Here is a 16,657-nt window from a genome sequence, read left to right on the forward strand (position 1 = left end):
GCACAAGCTGATCACAGACCCTGCAAACCCTTCCCCCCTCTCCCCCCCCCGCACCACTTCCTTCAGGGAGCTTGGGGCTTTTTAGGGCATGAGCCACCTCTCTCCTTGCATGGCCTTGCAATAAACCTTTCTCTGCTCAAACTCTGACGTTTCAGTTTGTTTGGCCTCACCGTGCATCGGGCACACGAACTTGTGTTAACAGAGAAGGGCTCTGAAAATCAAGTAGAAGCTGCCCTTTCATATGGAACATTTACATTTTTAAGGGAAATCTTTATTTGTAAGTGTGTCTCCCTGCCTGTACCTGAAAAAGGAGAATGACCAAATCTCTAGAAACTTTTATCAATGGAGAAGACAATGACAAATCTCTATCACAATCACCTTTGTTTACTATGCTTTTCCTGGTAATCTCCCATAACAGACTCTCCTCACCCTCAACATCCTATTTTATCTTTAGCTGAAGACGGTATTTAAGGTGGGAACTTTGGCCATTTTGGCAAGTTACTCAGTTTTCCTGGGTTCTTGCATGTATACATGTTATTAAACTTTGATTGTCTCCTTTTTGTTACCGAGTCCAAGATCGCTCTGCTCACTGCAAGACAGGGCAATAAATCGGGAGACGAGGTGTTGAGGCAAGGAATAGCAACTTTACTCGGAAAGCTGGGCGTCTGAGAAGATGGCAGACTAATGTCCTAGAGAACCATCTCATTAGGGTCTGGATGCTAGTTTCTTTTATAGAAGGGGGTGGGGAGGCGGAGGTTAGGAAATAAAGTTAAAAGGCCATAAGTCCTGCAAAATATCCCCTGGTTTGACCAGCCTCGGGTAGGGGATGTGTTAATTTCTTCTTTCTTGCAGCCATTCACAGGTGAGCAGAGTCAGGATGTTTCCCTGTGAGCTGAACAAAAGCTGTGACAAAGCAAGAGAGAGGCATGGACATATATACACTAACAAACGTAAAATAGATAGGTAGTGGGAAGCAGCCGCATAGCACAGGGATATCAGCTCGGTGCTTTGTGACCGCCTGGAGGGGTGGGATGGGGAGGGTGGGAGGGAGGGAGACGCAAGAGGGAAGAGATATGGTAACATATGTATAACTGATTCACTTTGTTATAAAGCAGAAACTAACACACCATTGTAAAGCAATTATACCCCAATAAAGATGTTAAAAAAAGTTTACTGCGGTAATCCAAAAGAGAGATAATAGTGTTATCAACCCATATTAGGAGAAAGGATGAACACAATGCTATGTTCACAAATGGAATATTATACAGTAATGAAAATGAATTTTAACTCAACAATATGGGTATATCTTAACTTATTGAGTGAAAAGAAGCAAATTCAGATTACCTATGATATGATGCCTTTCAGACAAAAACAACTAAAATTAAAAGCCTATATTGTTTGGCCATGTGTATGTATCAAGCAGAACTATCTTTTCAATAAGTAAGGGGACACAAAATACAGAGGGAGACAAGAGAAAGAGTTGTAGGAAAGGTTAGGTTATTGTCAACGTTCTGGTTCTTATAGATTTGGTAATGGATTAAAGAATGTTCACAATTTAGGGTAACGCAAAGTCTTAAACCAGGCGTTATGATTAACCCCGTTTTGCATATCTGCGGTCCACCCGGGTTAGGGACAAACCAAGGATTTGGGAAAAGTTTCCCATAAGTCCAAAGGTGAAGTTTGAGCCGCGTCCCTGCTACGTGGGCTTCCATTTCACGGCCGCATACTGAAATGGGATGAAGTCAAGGATGAGGCCCGCATGGGAGCTATAGAGGCAAGCTTATTACTACAAAGAGAAGAAAAGACGCCTTCTCCTTCAAAGTCTGAGGACTTCAAGACCGTAGCGAAGACGCCTGGGAAATGGAGTCCCGGCTCCTGAGGAGATCCGAAGGCTTCTGGGAAGCGCAGTCCAAAGCCGGCCTGTCTCCTTCTGCGCAGCCTCAAAAGTCTCTGTGGAAGGACGCCTGGGGGCGTATTGCAGCTCCGTCCTTCCACCGGAAGTGTCCGATCGGAACCAGCCCTGTGGGAGAGGTGAGTCCGGCTCTGGGGCCTCAGATGTCCGGCCCTTTGTCCCCTTTAAACACCCAGTCCCTATCATGTTACCTTCGGGATTGCAGCAGCCCTGTGGCGCTCTGGACCGGGACCTCAGGGGAATCCCGAGGAAAGGTGGAACTAGGTTTGGCGTGGGGAGAGCGTTCGCGCCCTCCTATTTCGGGAAAGAATATGGGTTTTCATAGTTACCTCCGCCGCGCGTGATGTCATCGTTGAGGGCTAAGAGGGCGTGGTTGGGGGGGGCTCGGGCATTCCTGCTTGCGGAGATTATAGGGTCACTGGTAAGAGGAGTGGCCTGACCCAGTCGGGCAAGGCGAGGAAGGGTGGCATCTGTCTTGGATCGGCTGCGTTCTGCCAGAAGAAAACTGCCCCACGGTCCGCCCCTGACTCCTGCTTCTCATGGGAGGAGTAATCTGCCTTTTCGCAGGAAAAGTGGGGACATCCCGGCATCCTCATGAAATTTACTCACGCAATAAATATTTAGTAAGTGTTTCCTGTGTAGCGGGGAGGCCGCGAAGCCAATATTGAAACCAATATCTCGTTCTAGAATGAGAGAAGACAGCAAATCAGGCAGTTGTAAGACTGTAAAGTGCCTCAATTTGAGAAACACAAGGTGCTGTGAGAGCTGTGAATCCCCTGCTCTCTGGATTTCCTCTAACTGCCATCCCTCCGCCAACAAAACTACCCCCCCACCCCCGTCCTCCTCCTACCCCAACATACACACCCAGAGCCTACCCATTCACCAGGAACCTACTCATCCAACAGGAAGCCTGCACTTTACGAAACTTCCACCTTTCCCAACGTAACTAATTACTCCCTACTCTCTGTCCTAATGGCATTTGTTTACATATCTGCTTAGCTATTTTTGTAACTCTGCTCCAACACAATGATTGTAAAGCACTAGATGCTCAATAAATGTTTATTAGCTTGAGATTAGTAAGACATTTGAAACCCAGCTTTAGGGGGTATATATCAAATCCTTGAGAACTAGATGATTTTATCTACAGTTGTGGACTGTTTTAAGTGGATGAGAAGTGATTAAACATCTGAAGACAGAACTTTCAGCTATATGAGGAGATAACATATGTTGTAGAATCAGCTGCTTAGCATGATAATTTAAGTTTAAGCTAGGAATTGTGGATTCTTTTTTTTTTTTTTTTTTTTAAATTTTTTTTTTTTAAATCTTTTTATTTTTTTTTAAATTTCTGACAGCGTTGGGTCTTTGGTGCATGCGGGCTTTCTCTAGTTGCGGCGGGCGGGGGCTACTCTTCGTTGCTGTGTGCGGGCTCCTCATTGTGGTGGCTTCTCTTGTTGCGGTGGACGGGCTCTAGGCGCATGGGCTTCAGTAGTTGTGGCGCACGGGCTTAGTTGCTCCACGGCATGTGGGATCTTTCTGGACCAGGGCTTGAACCCGTGTTCCCTGCATTAGCAGGCGGATTCCTAAAGCACTGTGCCACCAGGGAAGCCCGGAATTGTGGATTCTGTAGGCCTACTTTACTGTTCATCTTCCTACGCTAAATGAGGTAATGCCCATAAAGATTTAAGACACTACCTGGTAAACATTTAACACGTCTAGGAAACATAACAAGAAGTGAACTTAGGTCTCTATATCAAAAGAATGTCCCAATAAATTATGAAAGATTGAGACTGATATATATACCATAGCTCTAACCCCCCATTTTCCTCCTCTATCATTGCTAAATTTTGTTCTTACTTTCACCCCCTCAAACTCTGTTTTCCAAGATTCAATCTGAGCCTGTGATCTTCATTTCATACTCTTGGACAATTATCCTCAATATTTATCTTTAACTGCCCTTTCCATGGATCTTATCTAAATTTGTGTTTCCATTCCTAACTCCTTTCCATTAAAATCTCTTAATATCTGTTGGAAATGTTTTTCTAAGTGGACGTCTCATCATCTAAAATACAGAATATCCAAAAGACAAAGCAATTAGGAAACTCAAATTTCCTAATTTACATTTTTATCTAATAAATCAACAAATGTGGGAACTTAAGAATAAATATTAATAAATATTAATAATGCTCCTTAACCTCATGGAGCTCCAGTCAACTGATGAAAAAAAAAGAAAAAGAAAACAAACAACTAAAAATAATACAGGTTAATATGTGTTGCATCCACAGATGTTGTTTTAGGAACTGTAGGAACTCAGTAGAGTTGGTGAATTCCTTATAAGAGGTAGTGCAATTCTTAGTCACTCCAATTACACCCTGCAAGCTGGTCTCATTATCAATCTGCTGTTCTTTCCCACTTCCTCAACTCTTTGCTCTCCCTTCCTTTTTGCCTTTCTGGATCTTTCTCATCCTTTATTGTCCAGTTTAAGCCCCACCACCTGTAGGAAATATTTGCACACATACACACACATTCCTTCCTTACCTCAGAGCTCTTAAGATATTCAGTGTCTCTACCATGCAATTTGTTTAGTACTTCGGCTTTCAACATTTATCAAACATTTTCAATGTGTGTGTCACGTGAAACTTGTTTTGTTATTTAAATGTTTTGTATCCATGTGTGTTTTATGTCATTTCTTTCCAACTATTTTGCAAACTCAAATACTATTTTTTAAATTCCTTATATATGTACATCAGAATAGAGAATATCTAGGCATACCCCATACTAACCAGGTCAGCATATCCAGGGGCAGGGCCAAGGAATCTGTTTCTAACAAAGTTCCCACATGACAGTTAGGCAGTGAGCTCAGCTCTGAATTCAGACTTTCTTGGAAACCACTGCCATATAACTTCTAGCCCAATGCTTTGCTGTGTTAAGATTCTTAATAACATACATGTCTGTGCAAGAGTCAGTAGTCAGCTTGGTGAAATGTTGAGTAGAAGAACATGAAAGATTGGTACTTGTATTTTGCTATTGTACTCTGGGGCTTCACCTCTCAATTCCTTTATTCAGTTTTCAGTCCAGACACCAGACTGACCATTCCAAAGTGCTGGTAAGACTTGAGGAACTCACATCTTACAAAAAGACTAACAAAAGACTGATAAGCAAGTCTTGGCGCTGGTTTATTATAATTTACTGGTGATACGATAGGCCTCAATGTCCAGGACATAGACTGAGCCATGAAACCAGAAAGGCAGAGAAGGAATTGTTGGGACAAAAGGAAACCTACCTGAGACTTTTGGGGAAGAAGCTAGTTACACTGACTGAAATTGTTAACCTCTGGCTGTCAAGAAAAGTTGCCCTATTTTATTATTTAAGAGATTTATAAGTAATCCTAGTTCCACATTCTGAATAGATAATTATAACATTCTAAGCTTGTATTTCCCCCACACTTTTATGAGTATAGTAGCCTCTTTATGTTTCTATCTTTTCATATTGGTCCATCCTAGAAATAAACAATATATCTCCACAAACAGTATTTGTCAGGCCATTCTGCTCAGAAGCTTTTGTTGGCTCCCCAGTGCCTAAAAGATAAACTCTGAATTCATGAACTTGACATTTGAAGCTTTCTTCAATAGGGCCTTTGTCTTTATAATTTCCTTATACAAACTTACTGACATTTGCTTTCCCAATTCTGTGTTCCTACCATTAACCAGTTGTTCAAGCTGTTCCTTGCTTGTAATTTCCTATTTCTTTCTCCCACATCCTAGTCAAATCCTATCCATTCATCAGAAGGTAGTTTTTTAATTAAGCTTCTGACCATTGTAACCTACTGTGCTCTTTTCCATCTCCAACTTTATGAAGCACTTCTGTCATTTTTCTGTTTTGATGGTTATTTTCTTTATGACTAATAAATAATTTAATTGCATGTGACAAGTTACCATTCAATATTGCCTTATATTTATATTGTCTTATATTTAATATTTGTAATTTAAATTATCTTATTTTTAAAATAAAAATTTAAGCTGCTTTTAGGTAGAGATTATGCAACAGTTGTATTCCACAAAACAGGTATTTTAGTGCTTTTAAGTGTATAATGAAGAATAACTATTTCTATGATGTGATATTTTGTCTTCCTAGACAGTAATAACAATTTTTTTATCCCTCAGGAGAGCTCTTTAAACTAAAAAAGGCCTTTCACAGAGCAGAAGTGGGATTCTGATCATACATTTTATCTCAGGATGACAACAGAATCAAAGAAAGCTGCAGCTCAGAACCTTCAAGAGGATGAAGAACTTGTGATAGTGAAGATTGAAGAGGAAGATTTTGTCTGGAAGCAGGACACTTGCTTACAGAGAAGTGATACCTTCAGGCAGGAGCTCTGCCGGCAGCTGTTCAGGCAGTTCTGCTACCAGGATTCCCCAGGACCCCGCGAGGCACTGAACCGGCTGCGAGAGCTCTGCTGTCAGTGGCTGAAGCCAGAAACCCACACCAAGGAGCAGATCCTGGAGCTACTGGTGCTAGAGCAGTTCCTGACCATCCTGCCAGGGGATCTACAGGCTTGGGTGCATGAACGTTACCCAGAGACTGGAGAGGAGGCAGTGACCATACTGGAAGATTTAGAGAGAGGCACTGATGAAGCAGTACTCCAGGTACAAAGGGGATGGGAGATCTAAGACCTCCAGGATGGGTGGAGTCCCACAAAGGGAGAAAAGGGCCTGAGATTGATATCTAGTGAGCTTTGTAGGAACTCGTAGTTCAGTATGCAGTTATGTCTCCTTCCATCTCTGTTTGGTACCATACTACCTTTTATAATTGAGTCAGACTTAATTCTTCCTTCCCCAGTTTTATATTATTGAGTTGACCAAAAAGTTTGTTCAATCCGAACGAACTTTTTGGCCAACCCAATACTACAGGAGGTTCTCTTTGGTTTTGGAAGATGTTTAATACCAACAGGGATTCTCTCGTAAGCTCAAATGTACTTTGTTTTTCTCAGATTCCAGTCTGTGGACATGGACAAGAACTATTCAGGAGAAAAGTGGCACCCCCTGGACCACCACTTAGTGTCCAGTTCCAGCCAGTGAACACCAAGGTCCTTCATGGTGCTTCAGAACCCCAACTCCTACTGGACCGTGGTAAGGGACAATACTCTCTGTGGTGCACGTCCCTGAAGAACTGGGACAGTGAACCTCCCTTCTCATGTTAGTCTTCATAACTGTAGATGGTCCCTTCCTTTATTACTTCATGAGAAATTGAGAAGTTTTTTCTTGTGTGTCATTGGCCAACCAGAAAAAGAGAGAGAAAACTTTGTTTCTTATCCAAAATGTCTCCTTTTTTTCATTTGTTCTTTATCCATAATATTTCCAAAACATGAGATGTTTTCATGTTATGAGCAAGTTAAAGGAAAGAAAATGAATGAGTTGAGATGTCAGGGAATGAGAAAAGAAGCAAAAGGGAAAGAAACACATTCACAGAAACAAAACATGTTCATAGAGAAGCACGTACAATGATAGAGAAAAAGAGAGGCAAATATGTGATGATATACTCAGAAATAGAATATAATTCACAGATACATAGAACAAGATCCATATTGTTGCCTTTGTTTATTTTACTTTTGGTTTTACAAAGCTCTTTTATGTTTTTATAGAAAGTTGGCCATACTTGCACTGACTACCTCCACAGAATCCTCATTGCTATTCAAAAACTCATTGTTTAAAAAGTTCATGGACTTAATATCACTTTAGGTGTATAGGGTCCCAAAAATAAACCCAAGAGTAAATTACAGTAATTTTTTTTAAATTACCCAAATTCTGCTTTCAAGTTTGCTCTGGAAACATTTCCGTTCACCCCACCTAAAATTGTAAATTTTCCCACCCTAAGACCAGCACTGCCTAACCCCCTTTACTGCCTAGCTTATTCTACACAAAGGACACCCTATAACAAAGAGGGGCTGCTTGATTCCAGCATAATATAGAGTCATGAGCACAGTATATGGTTGATGAGCTAGAAGGTAGGAATTTTGAGGACTAGATCATAGTCCTGGAAACCAGTCTGAAGAGCTCAGGTGTGTCGTAGAAGAGATTAAGGGTTTCTGAGTAGGGTGTAAGAGGATGACAGGGTTTGTTGTTGTTGTTGTTTTATTTTTGGCTGCATTGGGTCTTTGTTGCTGTGCGCGGGCTTTCTCTAGTTGCAGCGAGCTGGGGCTACTCTTCGTTGCGGTGCATGGGCTTCTCATTGCGGTGGCTTCTCTTGTTGCGGAGCATGGACTCTAGGTGCGTGGGCTTCAGTAGCTGTGGCACATGGGCTCAGTAGTTGTGGCTCACGGGCTCTAGAGCACAGGCTCAGTAGTTGTGGTGCACAGGCTTCAGTAGCTGTGGCACATGGGCTCAGTAGTTGTGGCTCGCGGGCTCTAGAGCACAGGCTCAGTAGTTGTGGTGCACGGACAGTTGCTCCGCAGCATGTGGGATCTTCCCAGACCAGGGCTGGAACCCATGTCCCCTGCATTGGCAGGCAGATTTTTAACCACTGCACCACTAGGGAAGTCCCAGGATGACTGGGTTTAATGACAATTAGTCTGGTAAGGGTATTTAGGATGACTGGGAAGAAGAATAGCTCAGAGTCAGAACAGCAAGGAGGCTGTTACAGTTATCTAAACAGGAAGCGGTGAGGTTCTATAGTAACAGAAATGTAAAGAAAGGGAAGTATATAGGGGACATTTAGCAGAAGTGACAGAATTTGATTATCCATGAATGATGAAGAAGAAATGGAAGGGTGGATTGGATGGATAGATGGATGGAGGTTTCTCCCACCACATATATACCTCAGAGTCATTATAACTTTACTTTTCTCAATGCATCTATGTCCTCATCTGCTCTCTTTGAGATTGTGCCTCCCTTTCATCCTCTAAGCCTAACACTAGAAATATCATAGACCCAAAGTTCCTCAAGAGCCCTCTCAGTCACATTGCGTAGTTCTTTCTCCTTACTTTGTTCCCCACCCCCATTCTTGCTGGTGGTGATCCTCTTCCTAATCTTTTCTGTTGTATCTGCTCATCCTCGGATGTCTGTTTCCTCTCTCTGCCAACCACTGCATAAATAACTTGCTTTTACCAATTTTTCTTTCTTTTATATCCTCATCCATCAGTCCTCTAATTCCAAAGGCCACACATTTTTAGAGTGGCCAAATGAAGTACTAATAGGTAACCATCTTGCGTGTACCTCAAAGTTTTATTTTCTATCAGCTCAGCAAACAGGTATTTACCCCTTTATTTTTTCATCATTATTTTAGATAATGAGAGTGAAAACAGTGGATCCGTGCCAAAGCTGGAAATTTATGAGAGAATGGAATCGCAGAGAATTATATCAGGAAGAATTTCAGGATTTGTGTCAGAAGGATCTGCTGAGCCTCAAGACATCTGTAAGTCTAAAGGCAGGTTAAAGAGACAACAGGAAAAAGAATCAGGGGAGTCTCAAAAACCATCATCAGCTCAGGATGGAGGTTTTAGTAAAATCCTCACCCACAAAAATACACTTACAGGTGAAATAATAAGCCATGATTGTTGTGAGAGAAGCTTAAATCTGAACTCAAATGAATTTTCACACCAGAAATCTTGTAAACACAGTACCTATGACCAAAGTTTCAAATGGAATTCAGATTTTATTAAGCATCAAAGAATTTATGCTGGAGAAAAAATCCACCACTATGGAAAATCTCTCAAGAGCCCAAACCTTATTAAACATGCAGCAATTTTCAGTGGAGAGAAAACCCATCAGTGTAATGAATGTGGGAAAGCTTTCAGACACAGCTCAAAACTTATTAGGCATCAGAGAATCCACACTGGAGAGAGACCTTATGAATGTAATGAGTGTGGGAAAGGCTTTGGGGGGAGCTCAGATCTTATTAGACACCAGAGGATTCACACTGGGGAAAGACCCTTTGAATGCAAAGAATGTGGGAGAGCATTCAGCCTGAACTCACATCTTATCCTGCATCAGAGAATTCACACCAGAGAGAAACCCTATGAATGTAGTGAATGTGGGAAAACCTTCAGAGTGAGCTCACACCTTATTCGACACCTGAGAATCCACACTGGAGAGAAACCCTATGAATGCAGTGAGTGTGGGAGAGCCTTCAGTCAGAGCTCACACCTTAGTCAACATCAGAGAATTCACAAGAGGGAAAACCTATTAATGTAAAGAACTTAAATTCATAAGGAAATAGAAAAACGTGAAAAACATTGAATAAAAGATAAATACTGGGTGAGATGAATGACTGTAAGACCAATGTCTCTTTATTCTCTCTCTCATTCTCAGTTTTCTGTTCTGCATATGATCTTCACCTCTGTGTGTCTGCTTTCTGTGAGACAGTGGATGTACCTCTTCCGTTGACTGCTAAAATCAAACCAAAATAGCAGAATTTGGGGGAGGCTAATAAATGGGTTAGTCTATGGCAATGAAAATAAAAAAGAGAACGCTCTTGGGAAATAACCATGATTACAGTGTGGGGGGAAGAAGATTCAGGTAAAGAGACTGATCATCAACTCTAGTTAATGATTCTCCACAAGAGGAGGTAGGCTAAGCCCAGGAGTGGAATAGCTTGAGCAACGTACTGCAGAACAGTTCTTTTGGAAGATTCCTTTAAAGAATGAAGACACAGCACAACTAAATTAGATAGTCATGTCAAACAAGAGGACATATGCAGTGGTGGCATTCCAATATGTAAGCCAAAATCTGTGTTCAGAGGTCATGCCAGGAAGTGAACAACTGGAAGAGCATTTAAAGCAAGAGACCATAATCCAGAGATTCAAATAAGACAGGAGGGGAATAGAAGCAAATTAGGCAAGAGCTAGGGTTAGAGGTAAGGAAAGGTGTTCAAATTGAACTAAACCTTAGAATTTGGAGGAGATACACAGTAGTATAACTGGGATTTTACTGCCACGTACGCCGTGGGGTTTTTGGCACCTTCCTGGGTAGGTGGATAGAGAGTGTAGTTCTGGGGAGCTCTCTTGACAGAAATAGGGTTCTCTGGCTACTGACAATTGTGGAAGAGGGCTGAAGGAATTAGTACTAAAAATATAGGTCCCGAAACTTTATTTCATCGCTGCTGGCTGCTATTCTCTCCAAAAAAGACCTAGAGGAGAGTGTAGAAAGGGTAGGTATCTGAGAGAAGAGTGGAGAGGAATCTGCAACAAGTTGGAACTCTACCAATGATTTCAGGATATAAAGGTGAATCCTGCTCTACTTGTTTTACCTTTTAGATGAGGCTCATTTGAACTAATATGAGAAATAAAAACATATTTAAGGTCTAAATATTCTATAGTATATAATGCTTTTATATGAAAACTCTGGCTAGAAACAGAACTCCCATATGAGAAGTATAATCTAATGAACAAAATTTTCCACTAAGAGGCTTTATAAAAAAAAGTCTTAGCATTTATTTTTCAATGACCTTGAACTAGAAATGTCCTGATAGGATCTAAATAACCCAATATTTGTTTTAAGGTAATGTTGAACCTATAGTTTCTATTTACAGGCACTGTGCTGATAAAACCTGTCTCATGATTGTACAAATGCTGTTATTTTTACCATTTTATTTTATTTTATTTCCCATTTTATAGTTGAGAAAACTGAGCTGTAAAGTATCTGGCACAAGAACACATAGTAAATGGTGGAAGCGGGATATAAACACACATACTATTCCAGTGCCCTAGTTCTTAACCTTAACCTTCACTATGTCACTGACAGTATGACAACGGGATATAAAATTAGAAAAGATAGTACTGGGGAATTCCCTGGTTGCCCAATGGTTAGGACTTGGTGCTTTCACTGCAGGGGGGCCGGGATTCAATCCCTGGTCCGGGAAACAAGATCCCACAAGGCGCTCGGCACAGCAACACAATTTTAAAGTTAGGGGGAAGGGGTTTGTATATCACCCTTTTAGAACACTAATTCACCATACATTTTAAAATCAAGGCGGCAGCAGGGACCTGGTAGGCTAGGCAGCGACTTTGCCCTGAAGGCCCCGAGAGACTACCACGAAGACTACCGCCCGCCTGGTTAGCGGGCATTTGGGCTTGTGTGGCCCGGGGGCTGTTGCCCAGGGTTTCAGGGCTTCTGTTGAGTTTCAGGAACAGGATTCCAGAGGTGAAGGCGGCAGCTACAGGAAGGGGCTGCGACTTCAGATTGCCCCCCCTCACACCACGCCACACACATGCACACTCACACACCTGTTTATGTTGCTAGTGAACATCTGCACACCATTTGATCATTTACTGATCATGATCAGAAGTCTTATCTGTAGATTTATTTGTAGTAGAAAACACCAGCATGCTTGGTTTGGTATTTCTGATTTCATCCCTTTGTGGCCAAGCTTCACATTGTTTCCAAATTATAAATTGTATTGTTTGTCTTGCCAAGTTTGTGCTTTCTGTCACATGTGACAAAATTCACCAGAATTGTCAGTTTTCCTTTTGAATTAATATTTTATTGGTTCATTCAATGAGTTTCAAGATGACTAGTCTTCTTTTAACCTCAGTTAAAGATTTCAGTAACCCTTGGCATTTCTCTACGTTAGTAATGATTTATTTTGCCTTAGGAATGACCCCAACACATCAGCCCCAGGGACAATCCCCTTGAAGCAGAGACTGCCATATACCCCCAACCCTTGGAGTAAGAGTTTACTCAAACTGTCATAGGCCATACTGGCTGCAGCTTTGGCTATTAAATACCAAAAGGAACAGAATAGTCTCCTGACAGTAAAAGAGGAGGACAACACTACTGTGGGAGCAAGGCTGCAAACCTTCAGTCTCTACTCACCCTGACTAGATATATTAGTCTCCGTGTTTCTACTTCCTCTTGAGGATGGAATAAGACTGTGCACATTCTTTGTCTATTGTACGCCCTGAGAACTGTTCCCTAAGATGTCTTTCTAAGGTATTAACTCTTGTTCAGTCATTGAGTCTTTCACACCCCAACCATATCTTGTTTCCAGGCTGTAGCCAGTGCCTGTGGAATGGGAGTGCATTCCGAATTTCATCATCAAGCGACACAGAAGCCACCAACTATTCCTTTCCAGACTATGAAAAAGACAGCTTAAATGGGAATATCCAGAATTCCAGGCCATTCACGAGCAAGGTGAACATCAGAATCCATCTTGAGAAGAAGGGAGTGGTTGAAAGCTCTGACAGTTATCCAGGTTGAACAGCATCAGGAACACTTAGACATAGGAAACACCATGCTGAATCAGACTGAATATCCATCCTCTCAGGTACTGCATTCCAGCTTGGGTTGCATCAACAAAGGACATGATGCAGAATAACACAGTGCTGTCCTCCCTGTTATCAGCATCAGCAGGAAGCTATGCAACTGCTTTCCTAAATTCATTTAAAACCTATTCCTGGGGCTTCCCTGGTGGCACAGTCGTTGAGAGTCCACCTGCCGATGCAGGGGACACGGGTTTATGCCCCGGTCCGGGAGGATCCCACATGCCACGGAGGGGCTGGGCCCGTGAGCCATGGCCGCTGAGCCTGCGCGTCTGGAGGCTGTGCTCCGCAGTGGGAGAGGCCACAACAGTAAGAGGCCCGCGTACCGCAAAAAAGAAAAAAAAACTATTCCTGACTGATCTCATAAAATAAAAATTATCTTTATTTAAACCTATTTGTATTTTCATCATGTGTAATTTCATAGTCTAACCTCTACTGTACATTTAGTGCTTGCTCTGTAAAGTAAACGTACTCTTTTGTCTTAAAATTACCTTTTCTGACTCCCCTGTATCACCTAAAGCCATTTTGTACCCTCTTTCCTATTCCCTTATAATAGAAGCCACATCATCTACCTGATCTTTCAGACTCACCTAAGCCTTGTTTGTTTGAGTTTTTTCCTTTAGTCCCTGTAGTCTTAAAGGGTAAGAAATGATTCTAAAATATCTCCTAGATCTGTCCTCTTCAGTATTACCTCCTCAACTGAAGAAGGGCCCTTCTTCAATTTACCAGTTACCTGGAAGTCCTGCCATTTACAACAATATGGATGGACCTTGAGGGCATTATGCTAAGCGAGATATATCAGACAGAGAAAGAAAAACACTGCATGACATCATTTATAGTTGGAATCTAAAAAAACTGAACTCATAGAAACAGAGTAGAATGGTTGTTACCAGGGGCTGCAGGTGGGGGAACTGGGGAGATGTTTGTCAGAGGATACAAACTTGTAGTTAGAAGGTTAATAAGTTCTAGGGATCTAATGCACAGCATTGTGATTATAGTTAGCAATACTGTATTATATACCTGAAAGTTGCTAAGAGGCTAGATCTTAAATGTGCTCATCACAAAAAAAGATGAGATAATTATGTGAAGTGATGGAGGTATTAGCTAACACTAAGGTAGTAATCACATTGCAATATATGTGTATCAAATCCAAATGTATGCCTTAAACTCACACAATGTTGTCAATTATATCTGAATTTTTAAAAAGACAAACACAAAAGTATTTTTAAATGTCAGTATCTTGAAATGGATTCACTCTGACATGAAACCATGTTTTCCCAAATCCCACTATTCATATGTCATGATTATTAGCTTTTAGATTAATAATAAATAAATGAAATTTTATTTTATTTATTTATTTTTTGGCTGCACCATGCAGCTTGTGGGATCTTAGTTCCGCTACCAGGGATCAAACCCAGGCCCACTGCAGTGAAAACGCTGAGTCCTAACCACTGGACTGCCAGAGAATTCCCATAAATGAAATTTTAAATTCATGCTATACCAAAAAATTGGATTTAAAAATGACTCTTCCTTTATTCTTTTCATTTTAAACCAAAATTTCTCAGTCTCAAACGTAACTTCTTCTTATAGACCCAAGTTTTGTTTTGTTTCCTGAAGGCACTGCTCTCCATATTTTTTAAAGAACGAATATTTGGTTGGAAAGACAGCAACCTTTATGTCTTCTGAATGTGAAATTTTTATAAAGGCATAATAACAAATGCTCTGCAATATATACCTTAGGAAAAAATTTTGGTTTATATTCTGGAAACACAATTGTAACCTGTTTCTTAAGTGGTATTTGTAAGGGTTTTTTTTTTTTTAATATTTATTTATTTATTTGGATGTGCCGGGTCTTAGTTGCGGCCCGCAGGATCTTCATTGTCACATGCAGGATCTTTAGTTGTGGCATGTGAGATCTGGTTCCCTGACCAGGGATGGAACCCGGGCCCCCTGCACTGGGAGCACAGAGTCTTAACCACGGGACCACCAGGGAGGTCCCTGTAAGGTTTTAATATATATTTTATTTTTGTTTATTTCTTTAATATGTCATACTTTTTCTGTTCGTCCATTTTGCTTTGGCAGAGCCAATACTCACCTGTACTACAACATTCTTAGACCAGCACAGGAATGCATGTATTCAAGATACCTTCCACATGATACCTTGTTTTAACCTCATAATATCCTTACTCACCACAGTTAGAAGGTTTTTTTTTCTCCAGTATGGTTTCTCCTGTGCTTGATAAGATTTGAATTCCAGCTGAAAATTTTCCCACATTTATCACCTGTTTGTTTGAAGGCTTCTCCACAGTTGCATCCCTTGTAAGGTTCCCCACTGAGTCTGCTAGATGGGTAGTGCTAGCTTCAAATATGTGTGACTTACGCAGTCACACAGTGCCTTCGCACTCAGAAGTGTCCTGCTTTTAGAAGGTCAAGAGCTTGGTTTAATGCCCTATTGTCACAGTCCTGAAATTCTTAACTTTATCGTTCAAACTGTGTTTTGTAAGTGAAGTAAAACAGGACAATAGAGCATATGGCTGAGCAGAGGATATGCTCCCGTTCACGTGTAGCATTTGTAATCCTCATGAGCACAAAATTCCAGTGGACCCACAATTCATGAAGAGTTCAGCAAGATGCAAAGTGAGTATGAAGTGGAGCAGAATAGGCTACCCAAAAATGTGCCACTTTGGAATGTGGATTATTTTGAGTTGAAAACTACCAAGACCCAGCAGACTCAGGAAAACTTTTACCTCTCCCTTAACTACCGGAAATAATTTAGACTGGGGGCCTGTGCTGGAAAACGAGCTATTAACAGAGATAATTTTTTTCATTTAAAAGACGTATCTGCATGGCAGGGCAAACATCTAATTACCAAACATCTGCTCTTCTTATCATCCTGTTAATTACCCTCCTCCCCTTTGAAGCCCCAGACCCCTATCCCATTCATTAGCTCAGGATGGCATGTAAGCCTCTCTTATCTTCAGGGCTCCTAGACATAAAAAATTAAATTTGTTTTTCTTCTGATAATCTGTTTTATGTCAATTTAATTATAAGACCAACCAAAGAACCTAGAAAGGTAGAAGGAAAATTTTTCTTCCCCAACACCTGCTTCCCACTCCACTTACCAACTTAAAAAGCCTACAGAGTAGAAGTGTCCTTTACAAGCTACAGACCATCAGTTGTTAAATTTTTCCAGAAGACTCTATTCTCTACCTGGGGTTCTAATTTTCCTAAAGAAAACTTTTATAGTGTCCGAGCCCTGCAGCAGTCTCATATTTTAATGTCAATACACACGATAAGCCTGGAAATTGTCATTTTACCTTGAGCAGTGGTGGTCTCTCTCACTGTGGCCACGCTGTAGGGATCCCAGGACAGGTCTTGGTCACACATGCATGGGGTGCATCCTGTCCCTGGGCTGTGCAAACCTGGGCAGGTCACTTAAGCTTTTTGCGTGTTTCCGGGTTGTAAGTAGAACACACAGCACCGCACCCATCACA

General features: G+C 41.3%; 1 protein-coding gene and 1 long non-coding RNA gene across 5 annotated transcripts; one reads left to right on the forward strand and one right to left on the reverse strand.

Moving 5' to 3' along the window:
• Positions 1–1,153: 1,153 nt before the first annotated feature.
• On the reverse strand, positions 1,154–16,610 carry LOC141279708 (uncharacterized). Its single transcript, XR_012334379.1, has 2 exons — positions 16,481–16,610; positions 1,154–2,595 (listed from the first exon to the last, which is right to left on the reverse strand). It is a non-coding gene; the product is annotated as an uncharacterized lncRNA (long non-coding RNA).
• Positions 1,896–13,114, forward strand: ZNF165 (zinc finger protein 165). 4 transcript variants are annotated; one of them, XM_033863600.2, is made up of 5 exons: positions 2,406–2,535; positions 6,073–6,555; positions 6,900–7,038; positions 9,191–9,319; positions 12,893–13,114. In XM_033863600.2, exons 2-5 carry the CDS (start codon positions 6,145–6,147, stop codon positions 13,099–13,101), a joined length of 888 nt encoding a protein of 295 aa, XP_033719491.1. In that variant the 5' UTR covers positions 2,406–2,535; positions 6,073–6,144; the 3' UTR covers positions 13,102–13,114. The 4 variants fall into 4 exon arrangements, with proteins under 4 accessions (XP_004317745.2, XP_033719490.1, XP_033719491.1 ...); XM_004317697.4 differs by lacking the exons at positions 2,406–2,535; positions 12,893–13,114 and adding an exon at positions 1,896–2,031 and having other exon boundaries at positions 9,191–10,159; XM_033863599.2 differs by lacking the exons at positions 2,406–2,535; positions 12,893–13,114 and adding an exon at positions 2,156–2,176 and having other exon boundaries at positions 9,191–10,190.
• Positions 16,611–16,657: the final 47 nt, after the last annotated feature.

This window comes from Tursiops truncatus, chromosome 10 (genome assembly GCF_011762595.2).
Source record: "Tursiops truncatus isolate mTurTru1 chromosome 10, mTurTru1.mat.Y, whole genome shotgun sequence".
Taxonomy (NCBI): domain Eukaryota; kingdom Metazoa; phylum Chordata; class Mammalia; order Artiodactyla; family Delphinidae; genus Tursiops; species Tursiops truncatus.

What these genes read in the sequence shown, in the direction of transcription:
- ZNF165 (XM_004317697.4), top strand. Translation starts at nt 6,145, where the DNA reads ATGACAACAGAATCAAAGAAAGCTGCAGCTCAGAACCTTCAAGAGGAT. An exon ending in CTGATGAAGCAGTACTCCAG is followed by an intron (nt 6,556 to 6,899) that starts GTACAAAGGGGA and finishes TGTTTTTCTCAG; the next exon opens with ATTCCAGTCTGTGGACATGG. An exon ending in CCAACTCCTACTGGACCGTG is followed by an intron (nt 7,039 to 9,190) that starts GTAAGGGACAAT and finishes TCATTATTTTAG; the next exon opens with ATAATGAGAGTGAAAACAGT.